The 16,817-nt window shown below is 35.0% G+C and overlaps 1 protein-coding gene across 1 annotated transcript in view; it reads left to right on the forward strand.

Annotated features, from left to right (window-relative positions):
- The window catches only part of LOC150097435 (carboxyl-terminal PDZ ligand of neuronal nitric oxide synthase protein-like), a 287,244-nt gene that overhangs the window by 22,015 nt on the left and 248,412 nt on the right, over positions 1–16,817 (forward strand). Inside the window, exon 2 of the mRNA XM_090407036.1 lies at positions 5,681–5,752. Within this exon, the coding sequence (XP_090263162.1) occupies positions 5,681–5,752 (72 nt within the window). The remainder of the gene's footprint in view (positions 1–5,680; positions 5,753–16,817) is intronic.

The following is a 16,817-nucleotide window of genomic DNA, read 5'->3' on the forward strand; positions in this document are numbered from 1 at the left end:
TATTCTTACCTCTCACAGTTCAATTTGACACACAAATTACTAATTTTTGTATCAGAAAAAGACAGTTTCTGCTACTATATCAAAAACAGCATATCTAAGTAGAGCTCTTCATGCTAAGCCACTTTACAGTTTTGGATTTTACTTATTCCATCGATTTTTTTTTTCAATAGAACAATAAAATAGATCCAGCATTTTTAAGACAGAAGAAAAAACATTTCATTCAGCATTTCCTAAACATTGAATTAGAACGTCAGTTCCAATATCTTATTCTATTTACTAAACACTTGTTGACAGTCTCAACTCTTCCAGTTTAAAAATTCAGAGTGCTACGATTCATTTTCAAAATCTTATATTAATATTCTCCTGACTGTCATGTTTTCTTAAAAACTTCCTAAGAACAAAATTCTCTCGTTACCATTTTGAAATTTCCATTCTTGCTCTGCTTGTTTTTTTCATTACTCGGATACCAAACGCTCTTCCTGTTCAGCTGGCAATCACTTATAATTCTCCTCGGTGAGCATGTACACTTCACGTAAATTGCAAGCGAGAAGTTGGCTATTAATGGCTGATGCATTTTCTATGTTAGCATAAAAGAAAATGTCTTTACAAAGCACAACAAATATCTCAACACTTAATTATGAAATACAATAAAGAAGATTGAAATTATTACAAACTTTCAGAATCTAGTAAGTACATCAATTTCAAATGCATTTCATTTTAACATATTAATATCAGGCACATCACAAGGGCCGATTACGTATTACGAAAGCAAAACCTAGTATACTAACATAAACAGTTTGTAAAAGGATTCATAATTATAAATTATGATTATTTTTACACTAAACTAAAGTCAGTGGTATGGTGTTCTGTGTGGAAACCTGAGCTTGTTTCCATATTTATTTTGTGTAGGTGTTCTCATACTTACCTGAAAGGGGATTGGGATAAAAAAAAATTAATTTAATTTTTAGTAGATTGTAATGAGTTATTTCCTTTTGTCTAATATGGACTGTAAAGAAAATTGTGATCCTTGGTGCATATCAACAATGCTTTTGCATCCTCATAGCACAATTGGAAGAATGTTAGTACACTGCACCCTTCAGTTAGAAATGACTTAAGTTCAGTTCTCATCTTGATGAGAGGAATCTTATATGTGCTTTTTTAATAAGGAGATAGCAGGGTTTATTCTCCCAGAAACCCTGCTACCTCGGGTTTATCATCCCCATACAAGCAAATCAGCCATCATGACACACACACAATTTACAGACAAAAAATACTGTTGGTGGTGCTGGGTGATAGATGACGTTGGTTGGAGAAGTTAGCAGTAGGGAAAACAGTGAGATGTGTGTAGCGGAGGGGAGTAGAGTGCCCTCCTGCAGTGAGTCCTTATAGGTGTCATGTAATAATAATAATGATTTCTCATGCTGCTTTATTGCATTATTTAATTCTCTTAGACGTTTATATCTCCCCCCGTCCCACACACACACTTGTAAAAAAAAAGTTCTCATTATAAAAGTGATATGTTTTTTTTTTTTTTTCCTGCAAAACAGACACCCCAGCCAGAAAGATATCTCCATGGAGTCAGCCTCATCACAGAAGATTCACTCTAGCCATTGTTTATGCAATACCTATCATAGTTCTTGAACTTCCACTTATAACCACTTCTGGCAATAATTTCCACCTGTGCATCACCCTCCAAGCAAGAAAAATTTAATATTTCACTGATATTGCTGTCCACTTCGCAACCATATGACTGGGGTAGGAGTGTCCCAGGTTCGATTCCTGTCAAAGATGTGAGGAATTTGAGGATCTTCCTCAGCCATAGCCAAGTTAGCCAGTCTTGGGCGCGGGCAGTAGGGTTTTTTTCACCAGTTTATCTGGCATTTTTCATCCTGCAAGCAGGCAAGCCGGTCCCATGAACACACACACAGATCTACAGCCATAAATACTTAGTTGAGCCCCCAATGAGGGGGCTCAACTCGTCCCAATAGGGACGGGGAGAAAAAGGCAGGAAACTCCATACGAATAAATAAAGTAAATAAATAAACTGATATTGCTCAGTTAATGGTATTTATTCACATGGTATTTCAAAATTATTCAAGAAAAGAAGAACTTTTGAAAATTATACGATTATTGGGAAGGACTAGGGGAGAAGACATTTTTTCGGCATTTGATGGATTTGTGAAACAACACAAACTTCCGCTTTTTAAACTTGTGTCTATTACTACTGATGGTGCTCCTGCAATGATAGGTAATAAATCAGGCTTCATTTCATTATGTAAAAACGATGACAAATATCCAGATTTTTTAACGTACCACTGTATTATTCACCAACAAGTACTGTGTAGTAAAAGATTAAAAACACAAAAGTTGTTTTGGATATTACATTTAAAATTGTAAATTCTGTTTGAGGAAAAGCCCTGCAACGGCGGTTATTTAAATTACAGGCAGATGATGTTAGGGAACTTCTGTTGTACACTAATGTTCGCTGACTCAGCAGAAGTCAATTTTTAGAAAGATTTCTTGTATTAATTAATGATATAAAAAATTTTCTTGGTGAAAAAGGAGATATTTATCCACAATTGAGTGATAAAAGATGATTGTTACACTTATCGTTTTTAGTAGATTTTTGTACGAAATTAAGCAGTTTAAATTTAGAGTTACAAGGTAGAGATAAAAATTTAATTGGCATGTTAAGTTCAATAAAAACTTTCCAACAATACTTACTTTTATTAAAGAAAAATATAAATGACTGCGAATTTAGACATATCCCATATTTATTAAAATTTTTTGAACAAAATCAAGAAATGCTTCGCTATGATTTAAAAGAATTTATTCATGAAATAGAATTAGTTGAGGAAGAAATAAATTCAAGATTTAAAGATTTTAATAAAACTGAAATGATTGTATCTTTTATCAATAATCCATTTCAAGAAAACTTGAACATTGCAGAAATTTCAAAGAAAATTAGTGGGCTGTTTGATATAAACCAAGCTGAAGTAGTACTTGAGATAATAAACTTTCAGAATAGTTTACATTTAAAATCAATAAACAATGAAGTCATTTGGAAGTATGCACCTGAAAAATTCCCAATATTAACTGATTGCACGAAACATTCTGTCATGTTTTGGATCGACATAATTGTCAGAATCCGCTTTTTCAAATATGACCGTCAAAAAATCGATTAAGAAACCAAATTACAAATGATCATTTGGATGATTGTCTGTGATTGGCCACTTCTTCATATCAACTTGACTATGAAAATATTACAAGGTCCAAACAATGCCAAATTTCACATTAACTTTTTTTTTTTAATCAACCAGCATTTCCTGTGACTTGTGAGTTTGTAATCAATCTGTTGTTTTTTCAAACTTTGTTTATCCAAAATAGAGAAATAAATATTTTATTCCAATATACTTTTTGTTGTTGTTGTTGTATTAAAATAATTAAAAGTGATAAATAAATTTTTAAATGCACAAAGTTTTTAGTTGTGTATTTTTTTTTTTTAGTTGTCTATTTGTGCGTAATCAGATATCAGGTTGGGGGGAACATGATCTATATAAGAGAGTAGATCGCCAAATAACTTTTTATAGAAAAGTATTGCTTAGTAAAAAAAGGTTGAACACCACTGACCTATGGTATTTAGTCTAGACGTCTTTATACATGGTCATTTATTGTCCAATAAACTCATGAACAAGCTGTCTACTCTGGAAATTGTATAACAGTATGGTTTGCAAGGGTGTTAGTATTACATTTTTTTGTTTGTTTGTTTGTTTTGAGGGCGATGCATAAATGAAAATGATTGCTAGAGGTGGTTATGTGTGTGTGTGTGTGTATATATATATATATGAGGGTGGTCTGAAAAGTTCTCGGACTCCAATACAGATGGCAACACTATTGGCATTATTTTTATTTTTCTAAGTTGGTACATCTCTCATAAGCATCCATGTGAATTTGCATGTCATTCTATCAAGTAGTTTGTTTTATACAGCTGTCTGAAGCAAAAGTGTTGTCTGTATTTCTTGAAATGGACGAAATTGAGTATTGTGCAGTTATAAAATTCTTTGTAAAAGAAGGTTTAATGACAAAAGAAACTAATTCGAAGTTCATAAAAGTTTATGGGCACTCTTCTCCTTCGTTTTCGACAATTAAGAAATGGGCTGCCGAGTTTAAACATGGCTGTACCAGCCTTGAAGATGATCCACATGAAGAACGTCAGAAAGTGTAACAACACCGGAGATCATTGGTGAAGTGCGCGATATGGTATTGAATGACTGGCAAGTCAAAGTGCATGAAATTGCTGAGACTGTAAGCATTTCAAATGAACATGTATGATATGTTTTGCATGAAGAATTGCAAGTGAAAAAGCTTTGCGCAAGATGGGTGCTGCACTTGCTCACAGCAGGTCAAAAACGCACTCGCATGAAAATCTCTGAACAGTGCTTGGAACTTTGTTACAAGAATAAAACTGATTTTTTGCATAGAGTTATTACTATGAATGAGACTTGGATTCACCATTACACACCAGAATCCAAATAGCAGTCAAAACAGTGGACAGAAGCTGATTGTTCAGCACCAAAGTCGGTTCCATCAGCAGGAAAGGTCATGGCATTGGTGTTTTTGGGATAGTAAAGGCATTTTGTTTAGTAATTATCTTGAAAAGGGTAAACAATAACCGGGGAATATTATTCCAATCTTTTAACCAGACTAGACAAAAAAAATTCGTGAGAAAAGACCCGGTTTGCAGATGGAAAAAAAAATTTGTGGTTTCTGGTTTTCCCTTTCAGACGTTTCCGACTGAAAGGGAAAACCAGAGAGGCACCGCAATGCACCTGCCCACAAAAGTGTTTTGGCAATGGGAAAATTAAGTGATCTGCACTATGAATTGTTGGAACAACCACCCTATTCCCGGGATTTGGCTCCCTCTGACTTCTGTCTCTTCTCAAAGCTAAAACTTACTTGCTGGTCAGCGTTTTTTTTTTTTTTCTCCCCTGAATCAAGAGGTGATTGCAGCTGTAGAGCGGTATTTTGCAGATCTTACTGAAAAACACTACAGGGACAAGATAATGGTGCTGGAGCATCGCTGGAATAAATGTATTAGTCTTAAGTGAGATTAAGTTGAAAAATAAAAATAATTTTGAAATTATAAATTTGTTTTTTCATTGTTAAGCCGAGAACTTTTCATACCTCGTGTATATATATTATTTATTTAAATTATTTTTTCGTACACTCATAATTTGCCTTCTGTCAAGCTGTCTCTGATTTAGGGTATACATATAGACTCCAACCACCATGTAACACAAAAACTAGGAATAATAAATAATCTCAAAAAAAGGGTCATAACAATTTATGCGATAACAATCTTAAAAAAAAAAAATCTCCATTCAATGAGAAATATATTTAACTCTGTTTTTATTTATACTACTCTGAAATATCCAAAGCATGTTTGTCAGAATTCTAACTACAATATTGCCTGTTTGGTTTCATTTATCCAAACTTGACCTCTTACTGTTTAGCTCAGGTAATCCCCCACTTCTTTGAAAGTGAGATATTCTAAGTTATTGTTCCAAATATACATTAATATCATAATAATAATTAAGTTTGTAATATAATAGTGATATATTGAATGTTGTTTAAAACAGAATTGATGACTAGGTTTTAAAACGTGCTTTGAATGTTTCAGTACATTGGAACACTGGATGTTCCTAGACCAAGTAGCCGTGTGGAAATTGTGTCAGCCATGAGAAGGATACGGGTAAGTTCAGTATGCTGACTTAAATATATGTTTTTTTTTTATCATCCTCCTGAAAAAAAATGATTCTTTAAATAATTAGAATACCTTATATGAATTTACACTTGGTTCAAAAATCACCTTAATATTTGTAGCATCCAGAGATTTTCAAAAATATCTAAATCGTAGGATATAAAATATAGTTAGGTGGTGCTGTATTTTAGAAGTAGTAATTCAGTGAAAAGACTTATGGCCCATTGTCCTTACAGCACAGTTTTGATGCATGTTACTTTGTTACCATAAAAATTAAAATAGTAATTAATTTTAATAATTGCTAGCAGCCCAGAATTCCCTGATACAAAATTTAAAAAAGGCCTTTTACATCTCTTACAGACTGCAAGTGAAAGTTTCATCTCTTATTTTCATAAACCCTCAATCACTTTTGAAATTTTATATATTAGTCCAATTTTATCTATAAGGCCGATTTGTCTATGCGGGATGAAAAAGTTTCCTGGAGAAAAAAACACTACCTCCGTATGATATCAGCTAACTCTCATCATTCCCCTCATCACGATGAGAATCGAATCCAGGTCTTTTCCAGTTGAAGGGTTCAGTGTTCCACTGTTCTTCCAGTTGCACAACGGAGGCACCACAGTATATTTGGTACTTTGGTATATGCATACCAAAGTTTTGAAATATATCCTCTTCATTAATCCTATAAAATCCCTCCCCAAGAATCCTTGATGATTGCAGAAGAAAAGAGCAATCTGCTTAATAGGTGACCCTCCCTTCAGTCACTTTCTCATAGGAACTTTGCCTTTTTTCACATTATGACTTGTCTATAGATGATTTTATGGACATTGCTTCACTGGATTGGTCACAATCATTTCTTCACTTTCTTCTAATCATATAAGAACTAGAGAAACCACTGGTTAACACTCATACACTGTTTAAATCCAGACACATTCTGGACAAACTCCTCATCTTCCTTCATTCCATCCATCTCCATTCTTTGGAATAGTATCCCAAACTTTATTAAAAAATATATTAATAAATGACTTTTTTTCTCTCCTTAATCACTTGCCCTCACATGCTACTGTTGGTTATAGGTCCCATGGCCTTTTATGTGTAGGGTCAATATACAGTATATTCTTTAAAAAAAAGGGGGGAAAACCCTGATGAGTGTTTGGTATTTGCTCTATACAGAAAACGTGTATATGTGTGCACACACACACAGGTAAATACATCAACCAACAGTCACTCCACCACATCTTCCAACAGTATGCATTATAAAAACTTTAGTTAACAGAAAAAAACACATTTATAATTTACTGTGATTCCTTTACCATGGAAAACTTAACCGCTTACACAATACCTTCTTAGCCATCAGCTATAATCCCCACTAGAATAAACCAAAAAAAAAAAAAAAAAGAGAGAGAGAATATCCTGCACCCTTCCAAACATAAATCAGAATAAATCCATCATCATGCTATATATCCACAGTATATCTGAGAAGTTCACAAAAAAAATCTGGTGGGACCACATTCAGATCACTCAAAAAATAACCCTGCCTTCTAAGTATCCTGCAGCTCTATACTATCCTACTGTGGCTAGACAGACAGGACAGCTAACATCAGAATCTATCAAACTTAAGCTGGTATCATCACTGTGGTCTCTTGTCCTTGTAGTTGCATCTGCCTTGAAAAACTATCCTAACTAATAAATGTGAATGTATCAAACTGTCTTACAAGAAAATTACTCTTTCTAAGTCCAATTGTCAGGAGCACCCAATCACATCTGCTCTGTGGTATGGTTTAGGATTTCAGGCTTTGCTTTGTTTCTTCACTTTATTCTCATTTATATAGTGCCTGCATGTGCTTATCTTTACCTTCATATTGCTCCCTGATGCCAGTTTGATTTAGCAAAATATAGGAAATAGTTATTTCAGTGATATATTACCTACACTGGGAGTTGCCTTTGTACTCCAGTGGAAATGGTATTGCATCCACAGGAGTACACAGGCAACTCCCAGCGTAGGTGATATATCTTTGTATATCACTTTTGTTACAGTATGGGTGGTCTTTCTTTGGGAAACTCATTCTGAGTTCAATTGTGTAGAGAAACTTTTTCTAAGCCTTTCTTTGATTAATTCTCAAGTTAGTCAATCTCTATCATGGGCAAGTAGTTTTTCCTCCCAGAAACTTAGGCTTTAACTCCACATCTCAAGCAAACTGACTAGAACTCTCACTATTACAGACACAGGCACGAATGTTAGGATTTAGGGCCACGAGATGGTGGAAATGACATATGCATTTTCTCTTTCTCCTGAAAAGTTTTGAATTACGTAGGCTGTTCAAAAAGTAATAAGACTATATTTATACAGAAAACAGATTATCTTTAATCATCATAATTTACATGGTCTTTTTCGAAGTAACTACCGTGAGCCGCGATGCATTTGTCCCAACGTTGCTTCCACTTCTTAAACACATGTGAAAGTCTGTTTTTTGAGAGTTCTTTCAAAACCACCTCTGCAGCTTTTACACGTGCTTTGTTGATTTCGAAATGGCGGCCTCTTAGTGGTTTCTTGAGCTGAGGAAACATCCACAAATCGCACGGTGCAAGATCAGGACTGTATGGAGGGTGTGGTAGGATATCTGTGTTGTTCTTCTGCAAAACATCCACTACACAACCAGCAATATGTGGCCTTGCATTATCATGGTGCAATAAGAAGCCATTCTTCAGCAATGGACGCTTCCTTTTGACGCGCTTGATGATAATCGCTGCTGTGTTGATCATTGTCTCTGTGATGGACGTTGAAGGTCTTCCCTCACGTTCAAGATCTTCCACATTTTGCCTTCCTTCCTTAAAAGTTTTATGCCAGCGAAAAACACTTGCCCTCGACATTGCTTCATCGTGGAAGGCTTCACGTATCATGTTAAAAGTGTCCAATGCCGAGTTTTGCAAACTCGCACAAAATTTAATCGCATAATGCTGTTCCAAGGATGCTTCCATTTCGAAGACTGGTTGCGCCTTGTAGGTGCACCGAAACAAGCTTGTGTTTAGTCACATGACACTCTGGCACATCAGCCCATACATGCCATGTATCAACCTCTTTTGTTAATACAGACAGCAACATTTCTTTATTCCACAGAAATTAATATTGTGATGAGTGGTTTCACCACAGTAAAATTAATCTTATTACTTATTGAACAGCCCACGTATTATAATGACTCACTGTCAGTAAATGCTTGAAGAATGGAGGTTGGCTGTCTACTAGTCCTCAAAAGTTAGTTAGGACTAATGGAACTTCTCCTGCTTAACCCCGAGGAATAAAAGGCATTAGGGAATTTATTTTATTTTTTATCATCTATATTGTCATCTTCCTAAGAATACCGATGTGAATATTCTTGACTGTAAAAATTATTCTATGGAGTCCAAAGACTCGATGCAGAAGACCTACATTATCCACGTATGATGGTGGTCTGAAAAGTTCTCGGCCTTGACCATAGATGGCAACACTATCGGCAAGATTTTTTTTTTTTTTTTTTCTAAGTTGGTATATCTGTCATAAGCATCCATGTGAAATTGCAAGTCATTCTATCCAGTAGTTTTTTTTTTATATATATACAGCTGTCTGAAGCAAAAGTAGAGGGGTATTTTGCAGCTCTTACTGAGAACCACTACAGGGACAGGATAATGGTGCTGGAGCATCGCTGGAATAAATGTATTAGTCCTAAGGGAGATTATGTTGAAAAATAAAAATAATTTTGAAATTATAAATTTGATTTTTCATTGTTAGGCCGAGAACTTTTTAGACCACCCTCGTGTGTATCATACCTTCTTCAATATATAGACTGACCTTAAATCATTCACAACAGATTGGCAACCCATTCCCCTCATTCACCACTTTCAGAGCTAAAAATCTAATCCTCGCATCCTTACTAATGACAGTCTTATTCAATTTGCACAGATGACCTCTTTTTCTGCCTCCTTTAGCCAAGTACCAAAACATATCACTTTTTTGTTAAAGATACCAAGTTATTTTAAACCTGGTTTTACTCCATTTCCCAAGTAAGCAAACAGACAAACAAGTCAAGTTTGCGCCTGCACGTATTGGAAGTCTAGCTGACCCTCAAAGTAGTGCAAGTCAAGGCAACTCATGGTAAAAGTAGAATAAGCTCTGATCACTATTCTTAATATTTACTCTTAATGCACAGCCCATCTCTTTGAGGAGATGTATGATGCTATGTATTAAAGGCAAGGGGCCACTACCCAGACCAGTTTCGACCTTTATTGAGGTCTCATCAGTGGGAGCCAGGCTAGAAATACCAAGATTTTAGTAATACAGAGCTTATATAAGTTCCTATATAAGATCCTATATCACGTTTTTTCCAGCTATCAACCTACTTGATGCAACCTGCAAACCTTCAATTTGTCATCATGGGAAGCATTCCACAAACTCCTTGCCATCGTGATCGCTCACCTTTAGATTCTCTTCACCATTTCCTCATCCCAAAGAAACCCAGTTGGCCAAACCTGCATTACAAACCAGATGTGGCCATATCAAGGCTTATAACCACTTCCTCTGTGTGTGTGTGTGTGTGTGTGTGTGTGTGTGTGTGTGTGTGTGTGTGTGTGTGTGTGTGTGTGTGTGTGTGTGTGTGTTCAATAACCAAGTAATCCTACTTAGCCAACTTTGTATTATGTCCTCTGAACTTTAACTTCCTATCCACCAACATCCTTAAATCCCTAGCTTCGTCAACTTCTTGTAGTATAGTACACTTCCATCACTCTATATAACAATGAATAGTTCCTTTCTTGAATTATTTCAATGAATTCAGTTAATAGTTTCCTTGGTCTAAACACAGAGCCTTTCAGCACACTTCTAGTGATCTGGTTTCTTCTGGATTTTCTCCTTCATATTCATTCCTATTTGTTCCAATTTGCATTACAGTTTCATGTGATATCCTGTCAAATATTTTTACAAAATCATCATCATCATCATCATCATCAAATTCCTGCCATGTACCCTCAAGGGGTGTACAGGATATGATAGTACTACATGAAAAAAATTACATCATTATTAATTTCCTATCTACAATTTTCCTCCAAATCAGTCTGTTACTTGTCAAGACTCCAACATTATCAGATCTTATATTTCTATCGTCTAAAGCACTTTGTACCGCATCAATCCACCTATATCTTGGTCTTCCTCTGGGTCGTTTTGCTGCCAACCTGGCAGAGAACACTTGTTTTGCTAATCTTTCCTCTCCCATTCTGTTTAAGTGACCATACCACCTGAGATTAGCTCTGCTAACGCATTCCTGGATGCTGACAATGTGAAGTTCTTTCCTAATATCCTCGTTTTTAATATGATATTGCCATTGATGCCATCTGTTCACGCCTATAATCTTTCTCAGCACTCTCATATCTGTGGTCTCTAGTCTTTGGTCAAGCGTTTTTACTTCTGACCCAGCTCTCAGATCCATAAGTTAAAACTGGTTTGAACACTGTCTTGTATACAGCTAATTTAGTGTTCCGACTAATTTCTCTCTTATTCCATATGAATTTATTCATTTGACTTCCCACCATACCAGCTTTGCTGATTCTGTTCTCTATTTCTATATTTAATTTACCATCATCAGTAAAAATCGTGCCCAAGTAGCTGAAATGTTTTACTTGTTCCACAGGTTCTCCATTCAGAATACAGTTGACATTTTCAATGATTCTGCCTATTTTCATTGTCTTTGTCTTTTTATTGCTGCCCTTCATACCATATCTAATACAACAGCTATTCAATTTAGTCAGAGAATCTTGCAGACTTGTAGCGGATTTATTTAGAAGTATAACATCATCCGCATAAAGCAAAGAGCTGACATTGACATCTCCAATTTTGATATCAGGTTTAATACCACTTTCCTTCATAATGTGATCCATATAGATAATGAATAACAGAGGGGATAATGTACATCCTTGTCTCACACCAGATTCAACATTAAACCATCTTCCTGTACTTCCTTCAATTCTAACTGCTGACTTACAACTCAAATAAAGACTAAGTATTGCTTGATATAATGCCCCATCAACACCATATAACTGCAGCGTATTGAATAGCTTCTCTCTTGGCATCTTGTCATATGCCTTTTCCAAATCGACAAAACTTAAATACAGATCTTTGTTATATTCCCATGCTTTTTCGACTATTTGTCGTAAAGTGAAGATCTGATCCTGACAGCCTCTTTTTGGCCTGAATCCAGCTTGTTCTTCACCAAGCTTTTCTTCCACAATTCTTCTCAACCGTTTCTCAAGTATACTTGCATAGATCTTGCCAGGAACACTCGGTAGGTAAATACCTCTGTAATTCTCACATTCAGTTTTATTTCCCTTTTTATATATGGATACTATTAGAGCTCTACTCCAATCATCAGGAATTCGTCCCGCTGTCCAGGCTTTCTGAACTATGCAGTGCAGCCACTGTAAGACTTATACCACCATACATCAGCATTTCTGATCGAATATCATCTACTCCTGCTACCTTTCCACATTTCAAGCCTTTGATGGCATTTTCTACTTCAAGTATGGATATGTATTCCTGACTGCATGCCTGGTCAGTGTTTTTTACCACTGTGCTATCATCACTGCTTGTTTCATTTAGCAGTTTTTCAAAGTAATTACTCCATACTTCACAAAAGTAGTAATTACTCCATACTTCACTTTTTACAAAATCTAGCAGTATCATTGCATAGTCATTCTCTTTATCCAACTTAACAAATACTCTATTATAAAAAGTGAGTAAATTACAAAGGCATGACCTACCCTTCATTGAACGTTTCTAATACCTTTACTAATAGTCTTGAGATACTGATTTGTCTGTAATTTCCTACTGCAGTCTTCAATCCTTTTCTATACAATGGAATTATTTTGCCTTCCTTTCACACTCTTGAAACTTTACCAGGGCTGAGACTTAAGTTAAATAGCCTAGTCCAAAACAGTTCTGTTGCATAGTCCTGTAATAAGCAAGCTGATATTCCATCTGATCATGACCATATTTGTATTGAGATTTTTCAATATCCTAATTTTTCCAATTCATCAACTTCTGTTCTTAACATCAGTTTCTTTTGCATCTGCCAAGCAACATCACTTAGATGAAAGACCTTTATAAAGTGATCACACAGTAACTCAACTATTTTGTTTTACTTGCAATATAGCTAAAGAACTCTTTGGGATTTCCTTTGGCCTTCTCAACTAATTTCTTCTTATAATCTGATTCTGCCTTCCTTACCATGTAGTCACCTTTCTTTTCTGAGCCCTGTATTGCTTGTGAGATTGCCGATTGCCTTTCTCCTTATATATCCTAAACAATGTTTTTTCACAAGGTAACGTGGTCGCTTTGTCTCTCTCCAGTTGGAAGCATTGTAGCTAACTTCGTTATGGGTAGCTACTGATTCTATGACCAGATCTAGCACTCTGAAATCATTATCTCTTCACTGTGATTATGTACATACAAGATTTATATAAGAGCTAGTAAAGCCTTGTTATTTAACCAGCTTCACTATGGAAGTACTTGGATCTTACTAACATTTCCATTAAATGAACAGATAAATTAACTCATTGAAATGATCCAAATATGATAATAGTTGAGTTTTCTCTTGAATTAGAGGGGAAAAAATGAATTACTGGCATCCTAAACTGAAATTAATTTTAAAAATTTGAACAGAAAGCAAATTTCACTTCTGTCAGCTACTTTTAAGTTTTCCTTATCCAGACAGGATCTTACTCATGATGAATATATCCACACTTCCAAAAAATTGCAGTGTCACTTGAAAAGTCGTTAATGCTGATTTCATGATTAATATTGAAAAAAAACATGCATTATAAAATCATGAAAATGTTAATAAAAACTCAATAAGGTGTGTAAAACCTATAGCAGTAATTTGTTGTTTTAAGGATACTTGCGACATAAGACTGAATGATATAATCACGTAATCACAAGAAAGATATTTATTTAACCAAATATTTCAGTCTGGAAATAGCAGACCATCGTCGGTGGTATTACAAGAACAGTTTAAAAAATATACAAGCTAGAATACTAACAATAGATCGTTGAAATTAGAACATGCCGCGTGATGTTATATCACTAAGTATGAAACGAAATATTTTGAAGTAGAAACATGATTGAATTTGCTATTAAAAAAAAAAAAAAAAAAAAAAAAAAAAAAATTAATGAGTAATCTTGATTAGGCTTTCCCAGATTTTTGATATAGATATGCAGTCATTACGATTCAGGTTGGGATGATGGAGCAAGGCCTCCACGCTTTCCTTGAACAAACGTTCGAACCTATAACGGGATCTATGTAAGAGGCGCGTTTTGGACCAAAGGATGCTGTGGTCAGTTTCAATCCCGTGTTGAGCCAAACCAGACTTTTCAGGTTTATTGTGAAGAATGGATGATTGATGTTCTTGGATTCTTTTTTCAAGAGAACGTCCAGTCTGTCCAAAGTAAGAGAGATCACAGTTGCAAGGAATTTGATAAACTCCAGGAAGAGATAAAGTTGAGCGTTTGTCTTTAGGAGAAGGAAAATGAGAAGACAATTTGTTAATAGGAGAATACGTAGCTGTTAAATCATATTTCTTCAAAATTCTTGCGATAGGTTCTGAAATACCGGAGATATAAGGAATGGGTACTCGACGTATTGAATCTTTGTTGTTTTGTGGAGGATTATAAGATGTAAGAAGACGTTGAATACTTTTTTCAGAAAAGCCATTGAGTTTCATGTGTTGCTGGATAGTAGAAAGTTCTTTCTGTAGATAATCAAAAGTAGAACAATTAGTTTTGGCTCTTTTGATGAGACATTTTAAAAACAGGAATTATAAAATGTCTCATCAAAAGAGCCAAAACTAATTGTTCTACTTTTGATTATCTACAGAAAGAACTTTCTACTATCCAGCAACACATGAAACTCAATGGCTTTTCTGAAAAAAGTATTCAACGTCTTCTTACATCTTATAATCCTCCACAAAACAACAAAGATTCAATACGTCGAGTACCTATTCCTTATATCTCCGGTATTTCAGAACCTATCGCAAGAATTTTGAAGAAATATGATTTAACAGCTACGTATTCTCCTATTAACAAATTGTCTTCTCATTTTCCTTCTCCTAAAGACAAACGCTCAACTTTATCTCTTCCTGGAGTTTATCAAATTCCTTGCAACTGTGATCTCTCTTACTTTGGACAGACTGGACGTTCTCTTGAAAAAAGAATCCAAGAACATCAATCATCCATTCTTCACAATAAACCTGAAAAGTCTGGTTTGGCTCAACACGGGATTGAAACTGACCACAGCATCCTTTGGTCCAAAACGCGCCTCTTACATAGATCCCGTTATAGGTTCGAACGTTTGTTCAAGGAAAGCGTGGAGGCCTTGCTCCATCATCCCAACCTGAATCGTAATGACTGCATATCTATATCAAAAATCTGGGAAAGCCTAATCAAGATTACTCATTAATTTTTTTTTTTTTTTTTTTTTTTTTTTTTTTTTTTTTTAATAGCAAATTCAATCATGTTTCTACTTCAAAATATTTCGTTTCATACTTAGTGATATAACATCACGCGGCATGTTCTAATTTCAACGATCTATTGTTAGTATTCTAGCTTGTATATTTTTTAAACTGTTCTTGTAATACCACCGACAATGGTCTGCTATTTCCAGACCGAAATATTTGGTTAAATAAATATCTTTCTTGTGATTACGTGATTATATCATTCAGTCTATAGCAGTAATATGTACCACTTTATTAAAATATAGCATCCTAACTTGAGCATTACATAGTTTCTATTTGAGCTGTAAGTCACCAGTTAGAATTGAAGGAGGTACAGGAAGATGGTTGGATGTTAAATCATCTGTGCAACAAGTATGCACATCATTTCCACTGTTATTCATTATCAATGTGGATCATGTTATGAAAGAAAGTGGTATTAAACCTGATATCCAAATTGGTGTTGTTAATCTTAGCTCTTTACTTTATGCCAACGATGTGATACTTCTAAATAAATCCATTAGAAGTCTGCAAGAGTCCCTGATTAAATTGAATAACTGTTCACTAAAAACACACATACTAACCACAGTAATGACTATTTAATTCGTAAATATTTCATCCCAGTATCTTGGGACATCATCAGTACAGTAGTTCAAACAATACTGTTTTCAAAATTCTAGTCATTAGAATTCAAGGAGAACCAGCATACCAGTCCGGAACTCGAGGGTTTGGTCGCTGTATGGGGGGGGGGGGATTGACCCCCTTTCGAGTCTTCGAAATTCGAGTCATCAGAATTCAATGAAAACTGACCTACCAGTCCGGAACACGAGGGGGTTAGGCACCAGGGGGCAGAGCCCACTAGTATTTATATATATATATATATATATATAAAGATTATTTTACACAATTTTGTATGACAATTTCCCATACTTCAGGAATAGTAAGAACATCATTGCAGTTTAAATTTGGTTTGTGTAGTGAAGCTTCAGCACTTTCTTTATATAAACGTTCATATTTATATAAAGATCTGTGTAAAAGTTTTTTTTTTTTTTTTTTTTTTTTTTCGGTTATATTTAATTTACTTCTATAATACGTTACTGCACGCATATTGAGATTCCATTGTAATCATGCACCCTAACTGTATGTTATTCCTAGTATTGTTTGAATTACTGTACTGATGATGTCCCAAGATACTTGGGATGAAGTATTTACGAATTAAATAGTCATTACTGTGGTTAGCACAGTGGCGCACCCAAGGAGAGGACCAAGGGGAACTACCCCCCCCCCCCCTCCCCAAAAAAAAAAAAAAGTTAAAAAACACTAGAAATTTTTCCAAAATACTTTTCCTAATTAAAATTCATTTTTTATTTATGTTGTGTCATGTCTTCTATTTCTATACTACTTATGAATTAGGGGTCACATAAGGTGAGAAAACCCTATAGCAGTGTTTCTCAACCTATGGTCTGCGGACCACCTGTGGTCCATAACGATTGGACAGGTGGTCCACAGGCTTAAATTAACCAAATAAATCTATATATTTTAATTATCC

The sequence above is a fragment of the Typopeltis vanoorti genome, chromosome 17 (genome assembly GCF_054136105.1).
Source record: "Typopeltis vanoorti isolate ZY-2024b chromosome 17, IOZ_Tvanoo_1.0, whole genome shotgun sequence".
Classification (NCBI taxonomy): domain Eukaryota; kingdom Metazoa; phylum Arthropoda; class Arachnida; order Uropygi; family Thelyphonidae; genus Typopeltis; species Typopeltis vanoorti.